Raw genomic sequence first — 22,086 nt, 5'->3', positions numbered from 1 at the left:
ATGTAAAAATCAATCATTTTACGCTTTTTAAACCGTTTATGTGCAATATTATATTAATTGTATAAAAACGTTTATATTTAACCAGATTAAAGGTTTAATTGTCTGATTTATTAGCCGAATTTACCATTAGACACCAGCGCTTCTTCTGATTCTAACCACTAACCTGGTGAGTTAGCGCAATTATATAAAATTAGTTAAATTGTCAGATTTGTGAACGAGGTTCGTCACAGCATCACCCTGTGGCCGTGGGAACCTCAGCTCGGGTACTTACGGTATCTACGCAGCTTCCGGGGCGGGGCTTTACGTAACTGTACTTCAGAGTTCGAACCCAGCTTCGAGAACCTGGACGAGGTCCACGTGTTGTTTTATTTCTTTATCAACATGGCCGCTTCTTCTTCTTCTACGTCTCTTTTCAAACTGCTGCTGCTGCCGCGGCTGCTGAGGGAACCGTTTCGCTGCAGGACCTCCGGTGCCACACGCACAGCGGTCCGTGCGTTCTCCCGCCCGGCCCCGGCAGGTGGTTCCCTGCCGCACCGGGCAGAGGGCACCGGGGCGGTGACCGGGGCCGTGGACCGGGCTCTGACCGGGGCCGTGGACCGGCTCTGACCGGGGCCGTGGACCGGTTCGGGGGCGTCACGGTGCAGCTGAGTGACGCCGGTTTACCCGCTGACATCAGCGAGAGTGTGTTCAGCGACTTACTGCGAGGTTTGTTGTTGTTGTTGTTGTTGTGGAGCTGAGAACGACACGTGTTGTTTTTTATCAACTCACACAATCAGTGACGTGTGTGTGTGTGTGTGTGTGTGTGTGTGTGTGTGTGTGTGTGTGTGTGTCTGTCTATGTGTGTGTTTCTCTGTTTGTGTGTGTGTTTGTGTCTGTCTGTCTGTGTGTGTGTTTCTCTGTTTGTGTTTGTGTCTGTCTGTCTGTGTGTGTGTGTGTGTGTGTGTGTGTGTGTGTGTGTGTCATGCAGTGATTCATTGCTTTTCTTGTTGTTTTATTTCCCATTTTGTTTGTGTGGTTCAAATTCCCTTTAATTTATAATTTTTTCCATCATAGATACTTTATTACATTATTGACATACATTGACGTGTGTTTGATGACTCTCGTGAAATCAGCAGCAGTAAATAAATCGACATACATAGACAGGATACAGGATAAAGGATCATGGACAGATGCTACAGATGTTAAATACATAATTTAAACTACAAAGTGACTCATCATTTATAAATAGGCAGAGCAATGATAAAATATTAAGTAGAATATTGATTAAAAACATCATGTTCCATTGACAGCTGCTGTTTAAAACCTGCAACACACAGACTCAAAGTTCAACAACTAACAAACTAATAAAATGAGGGATATTAATGACCCAGAGTTTTTTAAGCTGTAAACTAAATCACATGATTATTCTTTGATTAAATGCTTTAATATCACATTTATTAAAGAATGAATGAAATAAATCTACATTTATAGTTAATGGCTCCATACATTAGTGTGACAAGGCAAAAGCACAATAACATCAAGTCTCCTTCCAGCACATTGTGTCTGTTGTTCATCTTTGTCTCTTATCGTCCTAAATCTTCCATCTTTGTACCAAACGGAAATCTAATTTAAAAAGCATCTTTCACTTTTGATCCATCATCCCCCACGTTCGTCTGTTCCTGCAGTTCGCTCTTCAACAGAAGCAGAAACATTTGACCTGTGTTCTCCGCAGATGCGTTGGTGCGGTGGAGAGCCGAGGGGAAGGTGGCAGTGTGGCTCCGAGTTCCCATCTCGCTGAGCCGGTGTGCAGCCGCCGCCTCTGCTCACGGCTTCGCCTTCCACCACGCCCGGCACGACCACGCCGTCTTGGCCCTGTGGCTCGGAGAGGGCCAGAGCAGACTGCCGGGGTTTGCAACTCACCAAATTGGAGTGGCAGGTAGAGATTTTACACCTGCAAGTTCATCCTCTGTGACAAAATGAGTTAAAACCACATCAATCTGCTCACAAAGCACTTTGTTTTTCTTTCATTCCAAGTGTAGGAGGTTGTTTGTCTGCTTGGTTGTTTTGCATTTTCAAACTTTGACCCATTTCACTTGCGTAAGTGGAAATTCTCTCACACTGGGGAGAGCAGCAGCTGGAGGAGGAGCTGCCGTCCTCGTGTGCAGAGTGTGTGACTGTCCAGCAGGGGGCCGCTTATACCTTTTATTAAAGAGTGGAAGCACTTGAATCATGTCAGAACATGTCCAGAGCATCTTTCATTTGGGGGGGGGGTGACCCACCGACCTCAGTGTCGGAAACAGATGAAACTAATGATTTGGAATCTCAAGTATGCAGCAGCTCGTTCCTTCCTCCTTTCTTTTTGTCAGACAATCTGCTGGAGATCTTAGATTCACTTTTAAAAACTCACCACTGTGTAACTTTGGTTTAATGAAACATTTTGGGGTTCGACAACTTCTTATTGTTCTTGTTTGGGCCAAACAACATGAGAAACTGAGCTGAATGAGATGCTCACTAAACCTCACTGTGGAGATAACACACATACGCTGCTGGACGTAAATGTGTAATTTACTCAGAAAATATGAGCTCATAAGGATTATTATTAGTAGTAATAGTACTAGTAGTAGTAGTATTAAAAAGAGATATTCCAATATCGATACCAGCTTCAGAAATGCCTCTGATTCGGCCTAAACTGCTGTGACTGGCATCAGCAAGTACGTGAATCTATGTACTGATCTGATACCACGTCTTTAAAATATATGAGATTAAAATGATCTTTTCCCAGAAATCACCTCTTCGCCGTTTAAAAACAGCTGTTGTGACGTACTGCCACTACACAAAGTCACGGTATCGGATTCAGGAAGGGTCTCGTAACGTCTCTATTTATTAAAGCCATTCATTCATACTTGGGATGGTCAAGTTATATCTAAATAAATGTACCGCAGGTTGAATAAACTGCTCTTCACAGAGTAATAACAGGAAATAAATGAAAGATAATATTTATTTAGGGTGATATACTCACTACTTGTGAATCATAAGTGTCATAGTTGAGTGCAGATCCTTTAGTATTTGTGTTTTGGACGATGTTCATCTCCCTCATTACAGCACAGACCGATCCAGCAGCTGAGTATCAGACTATTAACAAATGTGTGTTTCCTGCTAAACACAAGAACAGTCAGCGTCCTGGACCTCAAACTCATATTTTCTATAAAAACATATTAAAAAACCATGTGTAAACTCAAATAATGAACATTTCCACAGTTCCTCTGTCTCATAATTCCTATCCCCCCCCCCTGTTTTCCCCTCAAATGCTCCTGTTGAGCATTTAGTTTCCTGGACTGAAGGCTTCTTAATGATAGCCTCTCTGAGCAGCGAGCAGGCCTCCTCCTGTGAACTGCCAAATGGCTCAGGGAGCGGGGATGACATCAATTTCCACTTGGAAGTCCAAGTCAGGCCTTCAGGACGACACATCCCTCTTTACACATCTGTGACATTCATTTAAGGAGGCCCGTCTCGGCCGGTCAGACGGAGCAAACCGGAAAAGAGAGTGGCCCCTCTGAGCTGTCGACACCGACATATCTGCCTCTCTTAGTCACTAGCAGCCCGAAAAATAAGAGCCCACTCAGTCCGGAGACAAAAATGTTAAATGGTGAAGTGGACGTCATTCAGCTGAGTCACTCCGACTCTGTTTAGACTCAAAGTCGATGATTCTGTCTTAACACGAAACTTCCTTATTGTGTCCTCCAACATTTATTTTCTCGTTGACACTGTGGATGCTTGTAAGAGTCGGTGAGTTCATCCACCAGTTTGTCGATATTTACTGTAAATGTAGTTCTGACGTTAAATCGGCTACAATCAACATCTTTATATTGAACTGGAACGTCACTCAGTAGAACTCATATGTCCGTCAAGCCCCAACAATCAATTCAATCTGGCTGCACCAAATCACACACGCTCATAGATATCACTACTTATAATGTGGCTGATCTTTCTCCAGTATTCTCTGGGAAATGAGTGGAAACGTCACAAATCAACAAAAATTCCTGGACTTGCCCTTTCCTCCAGATCCGCACTTAATCTTGTTAAATGTGTTTTTTGGAACCATATCTTTGTTGACCTTGACCTTGACCTTTGACCGATCAGCTCCAAAAGTTAGTCATCTGTAGATAAACCCCAACGTAATATAGCCACGGAGTCTGATGAAAATCAAACTGTTTCTGTCACACACCATTCATACATTGTCAGCCATCGGGAGCCGGGGATCAAACCACTGACCTCCTGGTTGGTAGGCGGCCCTCTCTACCACCTTAGCCATATCCGCCCCATTCTTTAAAGTTTGGTTTTGCTGCCCCCAAGTGGCCAGCAAATGAGTCCTTGGCTCAAATACACTAGTTACCGTTCGTAGATTGAAACCAATTGAATCACTAAATGGTTTTGTGCCGATTGTCCAAGAGCGAGCGCCGATGTCCCCGCTTGTCCAAATCCTCGTCCGTCCACCAGCCGCTCCCTTCACAAGAGCAGAAACAGGTTAATTTGAAACAAACTTGACATCTCACGAGTCCCCGCAGGCCCCTGGAGCTGTAATGTGCTTATGGCTCTTCGGATAAACGTCAAGCTGCACTTTATTACGCTTTTATTTTTGGTGTTTTTGGCCGTCACTCTTGTGTACGGCCACCGAACTGGCTGAGAAGTGGGATAAAATTAAATTTTCGTTTTTAAATTGTGAACCAGAAGCTCAGTAATGTCCTTCGTCAGGTTTATGTGCAGACGTGATTGATCTTCATCATCAGAGAAGAAAACCCATAACGCAGCGAGCAGATGCCGCCCGAGGTCTGACGGAGACTTTTTCCTCGACTCTGTGGAAGTTTAACGTTGTGTCCAAACTAATAATCAACTCTGAGCTGCTCTGCCAGTGGCTCTCCCATTAAAATGTTGTTATAGTAACCTCAGTGCAGAATGTAGATCAGATTACATAAGAACTTACATAATATTTAAAGTGACCATGTGATTTCTTTCTCTCTAGGTGCAGTAGTGGACGAGTCGAATGGAAAAGTTCTTGTCGTCCAAGACAGAAATAAGGTAAATGTGTTACTGTATTGTTAATAAATACACTTTATTACATTTATTAAAGATGATCAGAGCAAATACAAGACTTTTATATTTAACTTCAATTTACACATTGGGCTGAGTCGTCAAGACAGAATGTTAAAAATTTAGATTTTGTGAATTAAAGTTTAGTTATTTGTAATTTTACGAGAATAAAGTCATAACATCTAATCCCAGCTGAGACACTGGGAAGAGGCAGGTTCACCCTGGACAGGTCACCAGTGTATCCAGCTGATACACAGAGGAAAACAAACCATCCTCACTCGCATTCACGGACAATTTAAAGTCTCCAGTTACCTTTAGCTGCTGGTGTTTACACTGTGGAAGCTGGAGAAAACCCACACAGGCTGAGCTGTTCACACAGAAAAGCCTCCTGACTGTGAGGCAACAGAGAGCGAACAACTGCACACTATGCCGACCCTGTTAAAAACGGCCCAGTAGACAGTGGGACAACATTTGTATTGCCATGCACAACAGAAGGAAAAGTCTATTGGCATTTAGACTCCCTGGTGACGAGGTAAAGAATCTGAGCCCGGGGGTGAGACAGTGGTGGTGGTTGTGATGAGATGGAGGGATACTGCAGATCTGACTGGATCAGGGGGCAGGAGGAAGGAGGCAGGAGGAAGGAGGCAGGACGTCGCGTATGAAGTCTTCGACATCATCGTCTGGCTGCTCTCTTTCCTCCTGAGGTTTTATTTTCTTGCTGCCTGCCAGAGTTTTTACTGGGTGACCGGCAGGAGAAGTTCAGGTCTGAAAGCTCTAAGCACTGATTAGTGATTTACAGTCAAACTGGCAGAACATTTCCCCCTCAAAAAAGGAAAATCATCACATTTGTGCTGTTTAAAAAGATGTTTGGCCGTTAGTCCACCATCTCTTGACCCCGAGATCACTGATCCTTCCCTCCTCAGTGAAGAAACAAGCTGTGACTGCGCTGCTGCTCCACAAGATTAGTTGTGTTTACTCAGCGTGTTGTGTGTCGCCTGTGTTGATCCCCTCAGCAGCTCACACTGAACACAGCCCCGCAGGACATTAACCGACCTCAAGCAAACACAGTGTTTACACGAGCTGAATGTGCTCAGACGACTCAGTGAGCGTCCGTGTGTGTCCGCTCTGTAGCTCAACATGTTATTTAGTTCACTCACAACAGCCCTTCCATTTATAACCTTTCCTCTCAGATTTGTTTGTGTTCGCCGTCGGCCAAAACAAGATTAGCACCAGGACCTGAAAGGTCAGTGATGCAGCAATTTAGCAATCATGTCATTAGACAAACCAGCGAACAGGACTTGACATGAACGTGTACAGATGCTCTGATACCACGTTTCTCTTCCTGATACAGAAACGTGTGCATTTAAAATAACAACTTATAAACTGTAATGTACCAAAATCTGGTGCCAAACCCTCATTACAACACTCCTGCCAAAAAAAGTTGAATCATCCACAAACAACAACACTGGGAAAGTTTAAACCGCCCTTTGGTGAATCTCTTTGATATTGTTGACATCTTACTTAACAACTGTGAAGATGTAATTGTGACATTCGATAAATTAAACAGTTGCCAAACAAAGCTTAAGCGTCATAGATAATGAAAATAACGTTTGGTTGCACAAGAGCCTGTTTCACGCATGAACGCATGTGTCATCGCTTCGCTGTCAAAGAACAATAAACTCCAGAGGGACGAAGTAATCACTGCTTCAAAAAGACGAGATGAAGAGCTCATACCTCCACCGAGGAAGTCACCTCAACAAACTACTACACGCACGCTGCTTTCAGACATGAACTCTGGAAAACATCTGGTAAACATCTGGGAAAATTGGGTCTGGGCATTTTCTGGAGTTGGCCTTTCACATATCAGGAACCCTGGGAGATAGTCTTGGTCAGACTGGGTAGAGCAGCAGGAGGCAGGACGTGACGTATAAACCCCGCTGTGGAGATTACACACGTTTGTTTATTGCTCAGCGACATCGTGTCGGTTCTTATCACCAAAAGTTCTCGAATCTCGTCGTCTTTCCAAGTCTTCATCTCTTTTTCCTCCTGAGATATTCTCGTTCTTTTTGTCTTTTCAGATTTACGCCCACTCGCTTGCTGTGAATTTTAAATTAAGTTCAGCGCATGTCTGAAAGCAGCAACAGATTTCAGCTCCCGTCATCCAGATCCACCAATTAGTCCCTGGGGAACTTGTGTAAATGTCAAAAAATGCACTGACAAAGCAAGTGGAGAAACCAGTCCTGGATCCGCCCCCTTTGTCTGCATCCATGCCGAAATTTAATTACTTCTTCCTTGGTCCGTTTCCGAGCCTCCCACCAAGTTTCATGGAAATCTATCGAGTAGTTTTTGTGCAATCTTGCTCCCAAACACACAGATGGACGGGGGTGATGACATAACCTCTGTGGTGGGGGTGATAAAAAAATGGGCCAATCTGCAGATACTGTCCTGTTCACAGGAATCTGCAGAGTTTAATGTATCTTGATGTATTCTGTTCAGAAGCAGAGGGAAACAGTTAGTGGCCTGGAAGTGCAGGGAGGGTTTTATCTCTTCCTCCTCCTCCTCCCTCTCCTCCTCCTCCTCCTCCTCCTCCTCCTCATCGAGCTGTTTACTGGAAACAGGCTTTATAATAGTCTGGCCCTTGGCAGCAGAGCCACTCTGGCAGACCAAACCAGTTCAGAACTCGTGAAGAGTTACCAACTTCCTGAGGAGAAACCAGGACATGATCATTATCACTCGCACATGACCGAGGTATCAAAAGTGTCAGATCCCCGTTGGGCTCATTTCATTCATCGGGGGGGTGAATGATGTGAGAGGGTTTGATCCACTCGTCATCCGGTGACATTTACACCTCGTTCCCCTGCGGAGTTTGGTGTGAAAAGTTCACGAGTGGAGCTCCAGTGGCGACGCAGCGTTTTACTCTGAAGGATCACTCGGACTCGACTGGTTAAAGTTACAGAAAACTTCCTTTATTTCATCCTTTTAGAAACAGCTCCAAAAATATAGCATTCTGTCGACAATACAAGACGAGCACAAGCACAGCATAACAAAATTCTTTAGGTAACTACAAAAATAGATATACACACGTCACTAACATCATAATTTAACCAGCAGCAAAATGTTATTTTTCAAGGTTAAGTGGTGAAACAGTTTTTTGAAAGACACACAAACACACATTAAAAACTCCAGAGTGAGGAACTAAATATAAAACATAAAAAGAAAAGCATCTCAGATCAGAGCGTTAAATATCTCTGTGTGTATAATTATAATTTCATATGTATAAGACAATCTCTCTTTCAGATCATATATGATCCTCTACTGGATACTGCCATTTTCTTTAAGAGTAAAAAAAACTACAGCTTTACCTTTAAAATATTTCCTCTAACAAGTGACTTTAAAATGTGATATTACATCATAGACTGTAAATAAAGATGGACGATATGACATCTCCCCGAAAGTGAAGCCATATCATTTATATTTGCCCTCTGGTGGCTGTCTCCTCCGTGTTGGTGGATGGGACATGGGCCAGACTAAGAGATCAGTACACGTCGAATATCCATCCACTGTTTTCTGCTTATTGGGGCTGAGGTCGTGGAGGTACTGGGGCCAAATAGGATAATCCAGACGTCCCTCACCCCAGCCACGCTTTCCAGGAGGCATCTGGATGTCTGAACTCCTCGGCCACCCGACGGAGAAAACTTATTTGGGCCATTTGTTTTTGCGTCGGATAGTTTCCTTCTGTCATCCTAGGTCGTTCTAATTAAGTTGTCCGGCCTCCCCCTCTTGCCACATTCTTCTGTTCAAGCCCAACAGATGAACTTTGATTCTGAACCTGATCCCAGCCTGTTACTGACGCACATTCTTTTTGATTGTTTCCCCCCCCCCCACATTACAAATATGCAGTAGAGCAGCATAAGAGCAGCCAACATGAACAACCCAATTATCATTTCCAAACTTTCTACGAGCCCGGCCCGGCCCCTCGGGACCCCCCCCGGCTTTGGTCAGGTGTCCACACTTTCGAGTGGAGACGCGTGATCCATGTCCATACACAGTCCACGCTCTACACCAGCAGATACATGTACAGCAGTGAAATCTGTCTCACTTGATGTTGAACTTTGCTCCTGAATTTCAGACGATGAACGCGTGGAAGTTTCCCGGTGGTTTGTCGGATCCAGGAGAAAATATCGGTGAGTGTCGCACTCAACAGAGCTAATAAAAAAAAAAAACAGTAATACAGTACATCTAGCTAAACCCTTTACATTTAGATTTTAAGATGATGCATATACATTCATTTGAACGTAATAAAATAAGGAACTTTATATATATGTATATATATATATATATATTTATATGCAGAGTCTCTCCCCATTCCCTTTAACGTTTTAAAAGCAGCTTTAATATTTTATACATGATCCAACAGAAACAAGCAGCATCAAATCTTTTTTTTGTATTTCCTTTCCTCTACGTCAGTTTTCGTGGTGATTTGATATATATGTGTGATTTAATCTTTCCCAGGTGCCACTGCCGTACGTGAAGTATTCGAGGAAACCGGCGTTCGCTCCGAGTTCAGATCTCTGCTCAGCCTTCGGCAGCAGCACAACCACCCCGGCGCCTTCGGCATGTCGGACATGTACATCATCTGCCGACTCAGCCCGCTAACGTATGACATCAACTTCTGCACTCAGGAGTGTCTGCGCTGCGAATGGCTGGACCTCAGCCAGCTGGCCAAGACCAGCGAAACCACGCCCATCACGGCTCGCGTGGCCCGGCTCCTGCTTCACGGGCTCGAGCGCGGCTTCGACAGCATCGACCTCGGCGTGGAGGAGCTCCCGGCCGTCTACTCAGGGATGTTCTACCAGCTGTACCACAGGCAGCTTCCTCAGACACTGAAATCCTAGCACGCCATCATCAAACTGGGTCATCGAGGATCATGATAAGCTATGTTGACACACGGGTTTGTCAGTATTAATCATATTTAAAGTGTATTTATGAATGGAGTGTTTTGACTGTTGAAGAAATACGGTGCAATAGACTGAACTACAGCACTTTGTGCGTTTTTAAAGGATCCGTTTCCATGACTGCAGAGTCTCATACGGTTCATCTCACACTTGAAGGACCTACACAACTGTTGTGTGGCTGTGATTCTACAGTTACCTCTTGTTTATACATTATTCTCCTGTGCAATGAACCTTCAGGGCTTTTTACACAATTCTCTAATTATACAAGGACAAATCAGGGAATGTTGTTTTACCAGAACATTAAGACAAACCCATTAAGTTAGTGGAGATACTGAACATTGTAGAAAAGAAGTTTGCAAGTACCTAATGGGTTGTGATTTGCTGTGTTTAGGTTTGTCAAATAAAATGTTAGAAAATTCAGCTGCTGTATTTTCAATCCTTTCTCCTCAAGTCACTTCACCTCAGGATCTGAGTCGCACTTTTTAATCCCGATCATGTGGGAGACCCGTGTCCTGCTTTCAAACCCAAGACTCACACGCTCGTTAACTGAAGGCTAAGACGCAGACTGGTTATCTGAGAGGGAGGATCTGCGTGGATTAAATGAACAAATAATGCTGGGCTGCCATTCTCTGCTGAGGTGCACTTGAGCAAGGCACCTGGCTGCAGTTGCACTAGTGAAGCCGTCGATTGGCTGCACGTTAAAAGTCTGGACGTGTGCCACAGTTTTAAAGAAATGCTGAAGAAGAGCAGACGAGATAAAAAATAAAACATAAATAACTGTTAGGACGTAACAGTTGGAAAAGATCACAGCTGTTTGGGGGCAACACTCTGTCTTCATTGCCGTCACATCTTCTTCTTTGTCGTTGCCGTTAAGAACTTCCTCTCGGTCGCGTCCCGGGTTCAGCACTTGGCCGACATGGGGAGGAAGAGAATGGCCTTCTGACCCGGTCCCGTTTTGTTTCCGGACTTGTACTGGCCCGTTCGCTTCAGCGCCACATACATGCTCGGGTACTTCCTGGAGCGGTAGGTGTTGTAGTTGTTGCTCTCGAGCCGCTCCAGGAAATGGCATTCGTCCGTCGCTCGTCTCTGTGGAGAACGACATGTAGGAGGAAAGTTTAACTTGAAGTTCAGGCTGAGACATGGTGCTTTTTCAAGTGTGTAATATCTAGTGTGTTATATGTGCTGGGAGACCCTGACATCCCAATACACGTGAACTGTTCCGTAAACTGGGGAACGACTGAACCGCTGCTAAACTGAGATTTAATTTGAATGTTTCAGAGTTTCGTTTCCAAAATATTAACGCTTCTGGGACATGCGGTTTCTCCGGTGGCTTTTCATTAAATAGGTTATTTTGTCTGGGTGATATTTTATTGCATTTGTTTAATGTAGTGTATGAGGAGAAAACTTGTAATGCTTTGAGTTTTTATGACATTAAATCACCACATAAAACACACTCAAACTATATGGCACCTTTATTTTGAAGGAGACTTCTGGTTTATGTCTCAGTTTTTTAACACGAATACAATAAAACATGTTTTTGTCTGACCAGGGACATTACTACAACTCTGGTCGTTTATTTTTATCTTAGTTCAGCGTCATTCAATCACGATCGGATATTAAACTCTATATAAATTTGAAGGGCTTTCAGAATGGCACAAAATGAAGTTCACATTAATCATTATGTCTTTTTAACAAAAGCTCTGAACATCCTCCTTTTGTAGAAAACATTGAATTACACAACGTCTGGACCACATCTCAGTGTCTCTGGGCGTTAGCGGCCAAACACCCTGTGCAACAAGAGGCTTTTGTTTTTCTTTGACCGAGACTGCCCGGCTATTAAACTCTGGATTAGTCAGATGACATTTTCTAATGATGTGCCACAACCACTCAGGAGCACTTTGTTAAAGACATTACAGGAGCTGCAGAGGAACAACACGTCACAACTGAAAATATGCAGCAGGAATAAAAACGGCAGCGGGGGAGGTTTTGGTTTCTCTTTTGATGGAAAACCACTGAACCTTTGGTCACGGAAACAAACACAAAACCTAACATGTCGCCAGGACACAGATATATATATATATATATATATATATATATATATAATTATAATAAAAAAAAGTTATCTAAGAAGGTGGGAAATTATATTTTTGATTTATTAAAGAGCAATGTTACTTTGTTAAAAGTTTAGGATGATGATAACATTGAAAATAGGTTAAAACTTGATGAGCAGAACAAAATTTTTAATAATTTGATATTTATCAATATATTAATAAAAGTAGAAATGCAGTCTTAACTATTTAACATGTGCTAAACTGTCAAAGGGTTTATTTATTTAAAAAAACAAACTTTAAGACATGAATTTATATTGATTGACAAATTATTTTAACTTGACTTAACTTATGAGAGGGATGTAGGCCATAATAATAAAATAATAATACACTAACAATGCCACTGTAAAATGAGATTGTCAGACCTGACGAGTACAACATACTTATTTTGTGTGGTATCAACATAACACTGAATCTGAATTAAAGATCATTTTAACTGTAAATACATGTGGTTTTATGTATTTCAAATTAGGCTAAAACTTTGATTCCATGCTGTGACCTTGACCTTTGATGGGTTTAAGAAGAATCAATAGCGTAGGTCCTGACCTCGACCCCAGTCAACCCCACACTACCACAAAGGGCGGGTGTAAATCTATCAAGAGCCGACACAGAGGGCGCCACCTCGTCGCTTCTCATCCAGAGGAAATGCTTCTTCACAACCACGGAACCACATCAGTCACCGAACACTTCACACTGTGGCACACGACCAGCGGGGGTGCTGAGCTGGCGTCGACAGTTTCTCATGAACACTCAGGAAGATCCTTTCAGAAACTTGAATTAGTTAAGTATGCTTTGTAAAAAAGTACTTTAACGGTGTCCATCTAATGTGTGTGGTGACAGTGTGTCTCAGCTCTGAATCTGTCTCCTTCCCCTTGTCAATGTGATTAAAACCCTCTGCACACGTCCGGCTGTACGACAGAAAGAAATATACTTGATACCAGTAAAACTCAACATGGTCCATGGAAATTTGAATCTATCAAAACTCTTTGTACAAACGACTGGTTCAATAGTTTGACAGAGCTGCTTAACTATCTTTGAGATTCTGTTCTTGTCCGTCAGATGTTGTCCTGCACAGCTCTCTGCATCCCCACCTCACGACTACATGTGTGGGTTGTGTGGCCATGTGGTACAAAATCAAGGTTTAAGGTTAAATGATGTGATATATTGTGATTTCAATGCCTCAAGGATGGAGGGAAAGAGAAATTATAAAACTGATTTTGGGAGAGATGCCTTAGATACTAAATATTCTCTTTCTGAATCTAATATATCTTCTACGTTTTCCCTTTGTACGGTCTAACGTTGGGACAAACGTTTCTTCACGATGACAAATGAGCATCGACCTCATTCTTTCCCTCTGCGGGGAGAATTTCTTGCCAGGTAAATATTTGATTTGAGATTAAACTTTAACTTTAACTTTAACCGAACAGAGGCTTTTAACAATGGGAACACGATATTCCGGTTGTCTCACTCACCACTCCGAACAGGCGTCCGTCTCTGTTCATCGCCAGATAGCGGTTAGCACAGACCCCTTTGATGATTACTTCCCCCACCGAGGTCGCCTGGAGCTTCAGTTTTACTGAGGAAAAAAAATACAAAAGTTTACTTGAATGAGACAAATAACATTAGAAGTTTAGAGATTTATAGAAAAAGGGCATTTTCACATCGGAAATCTGAACCAAGCTTCATGTCATATTTTCATTGTTTCCATTTGATCTGGGTGGTTTTGTTTCACATCGTAATTTAGGGAATAAATAATTCATACATCCTGTCGTCGTCACCTACGTGGGCTGCGTCTACTTCTACTTGACACCGATTGGTTTGTAGACGAGCGTCTCACATCGGCTTGTTTCCAATTTGGCTGTTATTGTATTTTCTAAATTTGTTCAGTTATGTGCTTGGAAAGAAAAATGTGTCTTTTCTGTTAGAATCGAGAAACTGAACGAACCAGTTCACTTTGTTAATTTAAATCTGAAATCATTATTTCACTACCAACAAAGTGAGCGTCATTGTCGTTTAAACATAACACAAACAAACCAATAATCAAACGGACAGGGGTGAAATCTCTATATTTATTTCTTTTCATTATTTACTTTTGTAGGGACAGCCTTCTTTGCCTGAAGCGAAAACCACCAACGAGGAGACCAACGTAAAATTTGGAAATCTGTCCAGAATTAATCCACATTAAGACTTTGGATAAACACGCATCTGTCAGCAGTTAAAGCCGCTGTGTGGATGATTCGTATCACTGATCAAAGAAGCGTTTTCCCCCCTGAAGAAAAGAAACGTATGACTAGTGTTCGTGCGGTGAGATGAGAAAACAGGAAGAACCTATTATTTCTTCTCGTCTCTGTGCAGTTCGATCGTTTCTCTACATGTTGCTGGTGTGAGGCCAACGATGTGTGGAAATGTCGATGAGGAATATCGTCCTCAGGCAAAGGAAATAAACTAAATATGAGTGAGTAGCGTCTTATCTACATAAACACAGAATCCTATGTGGGGACGCCTGGATTTAGTAACAACTCTCACTGGCAGGTTTGTTGACGCTTTAAGAATCATCGGTGAAGATCAGGTCACGTCAACTTTAAATGTATTAATATGTAACTTCAGCCACTAGAGGTCTCACAATCAAAACAAAACATGATGCTTTAAGGGGGGTGCATCAGTTTCAGAACGCGCAGCAAACAGTAGAAGGAAAGGATAAAGGGCGACTGAATAAAATTGTGAATTTCATTTTGGATAATGTAAGAACACAAGTCAACCAAAATGTAGAGCAGAGGTCTCGTCTCTTTAAGAAATGTTAATGAAGACTTGTTACCTGTGAAGAAGCATTTGGGTGAAAAGCTTAATGATTAAAACTGATTCCTGTTTAATGACTCATTGCGACTCCTTCCTGAACCCATGCATAACAGGAAGCAGACAAACCACCACTTGCTTCATCTCTCAGGATATCTGATTTAAAGTTACTAGATAACTCTAAAAATAGCTCCCGTGTCCGTGCAGTGGTTCCATATCAGGCATCTTTCTGTTGTGGCCGCACCTGCTTGAAATGACACACACGGTATCTTTGGGGCAGCGCACTGTGCGAACATGTGTTTTCCAAGGAAACAACACAACTTCCATGTTCCCGCTCCTCCCCTCCCACTTACTGATGCAACACAGGAGACACACTTAAAAGTAATCGGTGATACGGGGGGGGTCACGGTCGTCCGGGGCCCAAACAAACACACGAAAGATTCCACTGATTTGTGGCAAACTTGTAGAAAAACATTAAAAGAAGCTAAGAAATTGTCCCTTTTTTAAAAAATATATAGATTGACTGTGGGTACAGATAAGAGGGAGGGGTTTATTTGTATTAGTTCATTGACTGTGACCTGGAAATAACTCTGTTGTGCTGTCTTGTGTGACGTAAACCTCAGTGTGACTCAGAACAGTGATCTACGTTCACTAAAAACATCACTGGCATATTCCATCAAAGTTCCCATCGATTATGCAAACTTCTCTCTGACTTATTATTCTTTCCAGACGCAGGCCTACGCTCACGTGGAGAATAAACCCAACTAAGCTGGAAAAATTCACATCTTTCCTCCACGATTGCTTCACGTTCACTTCCCTGTCGCTTATTAAAAAAGGAAAAGGGAACATAAAGGAGCATTGTGTTCGGTGCAAAGGAAGAAGGAGGGGGACTGGAACTACTTACTGTGGGGGTCGCTCTTCTCCCGGATTCCGTCCACTCCCCCGTCAGACCTTATCCTTAAGAAGAACCCCCCGTTTTTACAGTACAGCCTTTTGGGATCCTTGTAGCTCCCCGCAGGGAAGCCGCCGCTGCTGCCGTCATCAGGTGTGGAGGGAAGTGTAGTGATTTCTCCCGTGGCCATCTCCTCCTCTGTTCCCCCGCTTCCCGGCGACTGCCGAGTCTCCTTCTTGAGAAGTGCAGGAGCCCCACCGAGGCCTCCCACCTCCCACCGACTGCTGCCCGTACCCTCCTCCCCTCCTCCACAGAGTCTCACTCAAACTGATTCTTCTTAACCCCAGAGGTCAGTTTGCTCGAACACCCCCCCACTCAGGGCAGCAAGTGCCCTTTGAGTCCTGGGAATGTGAAGCCGAGGGTCTCCTGGAAGAGCCTCCAAAGTCTAAAATGTCCAAATCTACTATTTGTAGCTGCTCGTCTGCTGTTCGTAGAAAAGGCAGCTGCTTTGCCAGTGTACTGGGAGCACACTGGTGGAGGGGATGCATGCGGCTTCCCCCTGTTTTCTACTCTTCTTGCAATGAAGTATTAAAAGCAGGGCAGCTGGCTTAGATCTGCGTGGAAGGCTTTCCCCTTTGGGCCTCAGTCCGCATGCGCCCAACACACACACACTCGCATGCTCACGCCCACTAGGAGCTCACGTATTTAACCCACCAACCCAAGAGGAGTCGTGGAAGGAGAGGAGGGCATGAAGGAGGGTGGGCGTAGGACTTGGTGTCACCCTTCAGTGAGCCAAGAGCAGCAGCAGCCATGTGAAGAGAACCAGTGTTTTCATTCATCCAGGGACGAAAAGAGAAAGCCAATGATTCACTCTGTGCTATTTATAGGGAAAGAATCCACAAAGTGTGGACTTCATGAATGAGTGATTTTCAATTTCAGAAGCAGCCGAGTGGAGGATCAGTGATGACAATCATTCCTGCAGGTTCTTCTTCTGTTCTTTGGGATGTCAGGTCTCTGCTCTGAACTCCTGGGTAAATGTCACCACATCTGAAAGCCGTGCTGTTCGGTTGATGAACAGTTCGGTGAAACGTTTCACATCCAACCACCGACACTGGAGAGACTGAGGCTGAGACTGGGATGGTTCTGAGGAGGGAGTCACCAACAGGATGGAGTTAGAGATGAATTTCCTCAAACTGTCCCAATTAACAAATCAGAGATGGGACATGTTCTCAGTCATTTGCAGAGTTTGTTGCACTGAACTGAGGAAAAGTCCCAAAAATTGTTTACGGACATTTTCCGGAGTTTCCTTTTCACATATGAAGAATGAAACAGGAGATGATTGTCGGGGTTGGACGAGATTGTTCAATCTATTCTCGTAACAAAATGATTCAGTGACATTTCCTCTTTTTGTAGAGATCAATGTCTGAAGAGACAAAGCAGCCAGTGTGTTATTCAAGGCCCTTTTAATTAAGAGTTGTTGTTCTGACATTGACTCGTCACATTCCACACAGGCATGAATGATATAATCAGTTGTTATTGTCCCTTATTATCCAGTAAACGATCCAGTGGAGGCCTGTTCACACATGAAGACTCTGAAGGAAATGATGAGTATTTGTTATTTTGTGAGGTCAGTCAATGACATGGATGTGTATCTAATGAGAAGAACGTGTCGTTCAATAATCCAAACGTCATACCCTGGCTAAATGGTGGGTTTTAACTATATCTGACTCTGAGTGGCAGCCATCATGAGTCCAGGAGTTATCGTATACTTTGCTTTTTCAAATGCATAACCAGCTAAATGCACGGTGCCAGTGTCTGAGGAAGATTACAGACGATTTATGGTTTCTCAGTGGTTTCTTTTCTAAAGATAAACTCCTGTGGCACCTGTTTCCACAGTGCTGACGTTTCATTCATATACATGACAGAAGCGCTCTGCAGCCATTCTGTGGAGTGAAACGTTATCTTACAACAATAGTTTTGCAAATGACAGTAAAAATGTGGCTTTCATTTAGAACTATGATAAGAAACATATGTATATTTTGTTAAAGTAAATATCTCAATTTCAAGGATCTCAAGTGTATGTAATGAAAGATGATTTGCTTGTTTATCAGCAGGATTAAACAGAAGCTACTTCACCGGTTTACGATATAGGATTTATTTTTTCGATTTCCCAGGAAATAACTCGTGGATCTGAAAAAAAATCAGGCATATTCAGGGGACTGATATCCATGAGTGTGTGTGATGTGCTGCAGTTTGACTGAATTTAAGTTGACTGTTGGGCCTTGATGGTGGTAAACGCACCACTGTTCTTCTTCGCCTGGTTTATGAAACGTCGTCTATAAATTTGCGAAGTCTCGGGTTTCTTCTGTTGTTTGGGGCGGACAGTAAAACATGGGACTCAGATGTGTCACCATAACTTGGCCTTTCTAATTTCCTTCTTAATTTTGTGTTTGCTATGTTAAACTCCCACCTCCCTCTCATGGCATAAACACGGTCGAGTCTAGGCTGCTCTGGCTCTACCGTGACGCCATGGGGGACGCTGTTATTTAACTCAAGACAGCAAGAAGCTCCGTCTCTGATTCGAGAGTAAACGGAAGATTTCACATCGCTGTCACCGACATCTCTGACATACAGAACACACACAACAGGAAAAAGATTGAAGATAAGAGAGAGAGAACGTGGTTTATGAGAACCATGATGGTTGTTTTTGTATTTTTTCCAGGTAATAGACGGTATTTTTGTTTTTTCTAAGTATTAGAAAATAAGCATTAATTCCATGAAACGACTGTTTGATCCCATGTGACCTTTGCGTGATCATGTAGGAGGGCAGGTATTCAGAATTCAAACAACTTCAATAACATCCCGACCTACAAAGACTTAACCAAAAACATCCACTCTGTCTGGAGGTGTTCCTTCCCCGTCAATTATTCCCACTCGGGTCATTAAACCACGGAGGTAGAGTCGGTGTTCAGCAATGAGCCGTGCAAACCAAGCTGTGGACACATAACGAAACGTAAGCAAATATCGTTAAGGAAGTGTACCGAGACGAAAAGACAACCTGGCACGACTAATTTCCTCCCATGCTCCAGGAGACGGAAATTTAATTGTGGTTTTGGACCTGTAGTATTTGTTTTCCCACACTGAAGTGAGCGTGAAGAGGTGTTTACGAGAACATGTAGTAGACTCAGGTGAGTCAGGGTTTGTTACAAATAAAAATAAACTGAATTCTAGGGTCATTTCCATGATAAATAAAGACAGAATAGATTAAAATATGATCTTCACGTAGGTTGTTATGACGCTGAAATCATTTGTCATGGCTTTCCAGTGTCGAGTTTCAAGGTTAAAGGGTCAGTCAGATAAATATGACTTAAAAACTTTAAAATAAATGTAAAAAATATAATAGACATCACCTTACACGCTAATTTGCTCCTTTCTTGGTTCTTTATCTTGCATCATAGTTTCATGCGGGAGCTGTGTTTGAAATGTGCTTGTATGAAAGAGTCAGATAGACGACAACGTCACCCCCATGTGGTAGAAAAAAATACCTGAGTTAGAGTAACATTTTTATTTTAATATAGTCCTGACAAAAACCGAAATTACTAAGATCTTTTCAATTTTTACTATGTACCAGTCATGTGAAAAAACACTTTGCATTTATTGCAGGCTACATAAATAAAAAAATAATAAAGTTTGTGTCTTGTCGAACTACATGCAGATTACAACAGCATCAGGTTTCCCTGTGCACCAGTTGTTAGGTCCACACCTGTGATGACCTCTGCATCCGTCTGTAGGACCAGAAAAAGCAGATCTAACGCTTTCCTCCACGCTTCCTGCTTCACACTCAGATTATCATACACGTCCATTTCCGGTGCTTCGTTGGATTTCAAATCGCTGTCCTCATTTTCACCCTCTAATACAAGTTGAGATAACCTCGCAGCGATGTCCACGTGTCCGTTACGTTCCTGCAGCTGTTGGCTCACCACTGTCCTGGCTCGGACTTTTGAAACCCTGCCAGTGTTAACCATTACTGTGGATATGTAATCAATTAAACCATCTGCCATGAGGTGCAACACTACACCCCTGTCAAGGTCGGCTGCTCCTCCTGCTTCGGATTCCTGCGTAGAGTAAGCACTCACTGCTCGCTGTCGAAGGCGACGAATACAAAGCATTTCTGTGGCTCCAGCACCAGGGAGGACGGCTCTGTCTTTCAGCGCGTGGTGTAACCGATAAGCACAGGCCCAGAACTGATCCTCCAGGGCCTGCAGCTTGCCACGTATGCAGCTTGTGAGGATCACTGTGAACAACCCGCTGTTCCCACCGGTGGAAATATTCACAGCTGTCGAGGACTTCCTCTCAGAGCCGCCGCCGAGGTCCCTCCATATCTCAACCTTCACCCCGGTGCCGACGCAGTGCTTCGTCAGCTGAGTGGCGTAGGTCACCGGAACACCTGCTGTGGCATCAGCGAACGCCTTAAAAATGGAAGCCTTCACTTTTTCCACAACAAGCACACGACGTCCGCAACAGTGCTGAATCACTTTCTCACTCGCGAGCCCACTCACGAGTATCAGGTTCGCTTCCAGATTCAGCAGAAGTGCCACAACCTTCACCATCCACACTTCCTCTTTGTCTGAACTCAACGCCAACTGCTCACTCACGCGCTGTACTCCTGCTGGTCTGCTGAAGCCAAGATGGCGGAAGGCGTGTGACAAATCTCCATTGATGAGAGCGACCTTCAAGTGCTGTTCTTTTAAATGATGGGCCACTGCAGCCTGTTCATCAGACAGAAGGACAATGCATCCTGGTAGAACACACGCGTGCTCCTCTGGTAAACCAGGTACGACACAAGTCACCACTTTGGTGACGTCAAATGTGGAGCAGCTGAGATCCTGGTTAGTTTTTGATTGCAGCTTGACGGCTTCCACAACTAAATTCATTGCTTGGACACAACCGTGACTCAATCCCTCAGCAATGTGTCCAACGTTGAAGAACTGGTGAGGTTGTGGTGCCGTTGAGACATTTTTAGACTCAGGCTGACAGAAATGTCTGCTGAGCTTTATTTTCCTGTGTCCACCGGTGTTAAGAGTCTTATGACCAACACTGAGGTGGTGCGATGCCCGTGAATCCTCCATGATGGGTTTCTTTGACATCTGAAGTCCTAAACCACGACTTGTAGTCGTGCAACTGTCCGATTTCACTGCACCGAGACCATCAGTTGAGATGCTACATTTCCTGAGGACATCTGCACATAGATCGAACCCGTCCGACATCCCCGAGATGATGCGCGACACTGAGATTCCTCTGTGAACGCACTCCAGAGCGGCCCGGCCCCACGCCCCTGCCAGAAACAGCAGGCATCCTGACCCTGTGTTGAAGACCTTCTGCTGGGCTTGAACAGTCTCGTACACCAGCTGACCCACCGCGCTGGTCAGCTCCAGGTTCTCCAAGATGCGAAAACACGAGCACACAAGAGCCGACTCCCCGCTCGTGTCATCTTGGATGAATTTGTACCTTTTATTGGGGCCCAAAGTCGAATGTGCCACCGCTGCCAACGCTGCGAGCTCCTGCAGCCCAACAGGCTGCCGAGGGTTTATCACTGTGCTCCTCAGCATCACTGGAGCTGTCTGGATTGTGAAAGGAGGAGAAACGTTTAAATATTTCATCTTCTACAGAGTAAAAATCCCACAAATATTCTCTTTTCATTCAGTCAAGTTGAGTTTATCCATATTCAGTAAGAACATACAATATTTTTAAAAGTAGTAAATACACCTCCTGCAATAAAAATGTGCCTTTCTTCAAATGTTGATGAATTATTGAGGTTCTTGTGTTTTTCTTCTTTTAAAAGTCGTGCAATAGAAAATGAACAATGTTTCCTGCAGCAGCTTCATTCACTCGCTGTCTTTATAAAAACGTTATAACGTGCAACTGCATGACGGTGATTCAACTAAACTCCACCGCACAGAAGCATGAGACTAACAGCTGAGCAGACTTTAGCAAGTTAAGCTAACTTCAGAAAATACAGTGACTTTGCTTCTAGATTCAGGCTGTCGATAGAAAGGCTGAGGTGACGTCAAACGTACGAGTGTCCCCCGCGATATAAACCTCATCAATATCCATAAAGAACAGAACATTACCTTGTTTTATTACAATAACAAATGTCTGTTTCCGCTCCCAGCTGATCCGGCTCCAAACACTAAGCACTGCGCATGCGTGGAGTATCCCGGTTGCTGGGAGACAAGGACGCGATCTCTACCATTGGCTGACTCCGTTTTAA

At 43.6% G+C, this 22,086-nt stretch overlaps 4 protein-coding genes across 4 annotated transcripts in view; 1 reads left to right on the top strand and 3 right to left on the bottom strand.

Moving 5' to 3' along the window:
• spata5 (spermatogenesis associated 5) overlaps window positions 1–551 on the bottom strand; it is a 97,645-nt gene extending 97,094 nt beyond the window's left edge. The window contains exon 1 of the mRNA XM_035161052.2: window positions 272–551. The gene's annotated coding sequence lies outside the window, so the exon portion shown is untranslated. The remainder of the gene's footprint in view (window positions 1–271) is intronic.
• On the top strand, window positions 300–10,442 carry nudt6 (nudix (nucleoside diphosphate linked moiety X)-type motif 6). The gene is made up of 6 exons (XM_047340494.1): window positions 300–559; window positions 598–705; window positions 1,712–1,915; window positions 5,000–5,055; window positions 9,197–9,251; window positions 9,580–10,442. Exons 1-6 carry the CDS (start codon window positions 382–384, stop codon window positions 9,960–9,962), a joined length of 984 nt encoding a protein of 327 aa, XP_047196450.1. The 5' UTR covers window positions 300–381; the 3' UTR covers window positions 9,963–10,442.
• Window positions 8,012–16,472, bottom strand: fgf2 (fibroblast growth factor 2). The gene is made up of 3 exons (XM_035161054.2): window positions 15,828–16,472; window positions 13,603–13,706; window positions 8,012–11,108 (listed from the first exon to the last, which is right to left on the bottom strand). The coding sequence occupies exons 1-3, from the start codon at window positions 16,003–16,005 to the stop codon at window positions 10,923–10,925; spliced, it is 468 nt and encodes a 155-aa protein (XP_035016945.1). The 5' UTR covers window positions 16,006–16,472; the 3' UTR covers window positions 8,012–10,922.
• A 2,893-nt stretch (window positions 16,473–19,365) lies between these two features.
• On the bottom strand, window positions 19,366–22,029 carry bbs12 (Bardet-Biedl syndrome 12). Its single transcript, XM_035160551.2, has 2 exons — window positions 21,947–22,029; window positions 19,366–21,436 (listed from the first exon to the last, which is right to left on the bottom strand). The coding sequence occupies exon 2, from the start codon at window positions 21,422–21,424 to the stop codon at window positions 19,532–19,534; it is 1,893 nt and encodes a 630-aa protein (XP_035016442.2). The 5' UTR covers window positions 21,425–21,436; window positions 21,947–22,029; the 3' UTR covers window positions 19,366–19,531.
• Window positions 22,030–22,086: the final 57 nt, after the last annotated feature.

This window comes from Hippoglossus stenolepis, chromosome 7, assembly GCF_022539355.2.
Source record: "Hippoglossus stenolepis isolate QCI-W04-F060 chromosome 7, HSTE1.2, whole genome shotgun sequence".
NCBI classification, from domain to species: domain Eukaryota; kingdom Metazoa; phylum Chordata; class Actinopteri; order Pleuronectiformes; family Pleuronectidae; genus Hippoglossus; species Hippoglossus stenolepis.
Note: the sequence above shows the minus strand (reverse complement) of the source record. Positions and strands in the feature narration are given on the sequence as shown.

Excerpts from the sequence above, each read along its gene's own strand:
- bbs12 (XM_035160551.2), bottom strand. The coding sequence starts at position 21,424 with ATGCTGAGGAGCACAGTGATAAACCCTCGGCAGCCTGTTGGGCTGCAG.
- nudt6 (XM_047340494.1), top strand. The coding sequence starts at position 382 with ATGGCCGCTTCTTCTTCTTCTACGTCTCTTTTCAAACTGCTGCTGCTG. Across the intron at positions 1,916-4,999 it reads TCACCAAATTGGAGTGGCAG|GTGCAGTAGTGGACGAGTCG; the intron begins GTAGAGATTTTA and ends CTTTCTCTCTAG. Across the intron at positions 5,056-9,196 it reads TCGTCCAAGACAGAAATAAG|ACGATGAACGCGTGGAAGTT; the intron begins GTAAATGTGTTA and ends CCTGAATTTCAG.
- fgf2 (XM_035161054.2), bottom strand. The coding sequence starts at position 16,005 with ATGGCCACGGGAGAAATCACTACACTTCCCTCCACACCTGATGACGGC. Across the intron at positions 13,707-15,827 it reads GGAGAAGAGCGACCCCCACA|TAAAACTGAAGCTCCAGGCG; the intron begins GTAAGTAGTTCC and ends TTTTTTCCTCAG. Across the intron at positions 11,109-13,602 it reads ACGGACGCCTGTTCGGAGTG|AGACGAGCGACGGACGAATG; the intron begins GTGAGTGAGACA and ends CGTTCTCCACAG.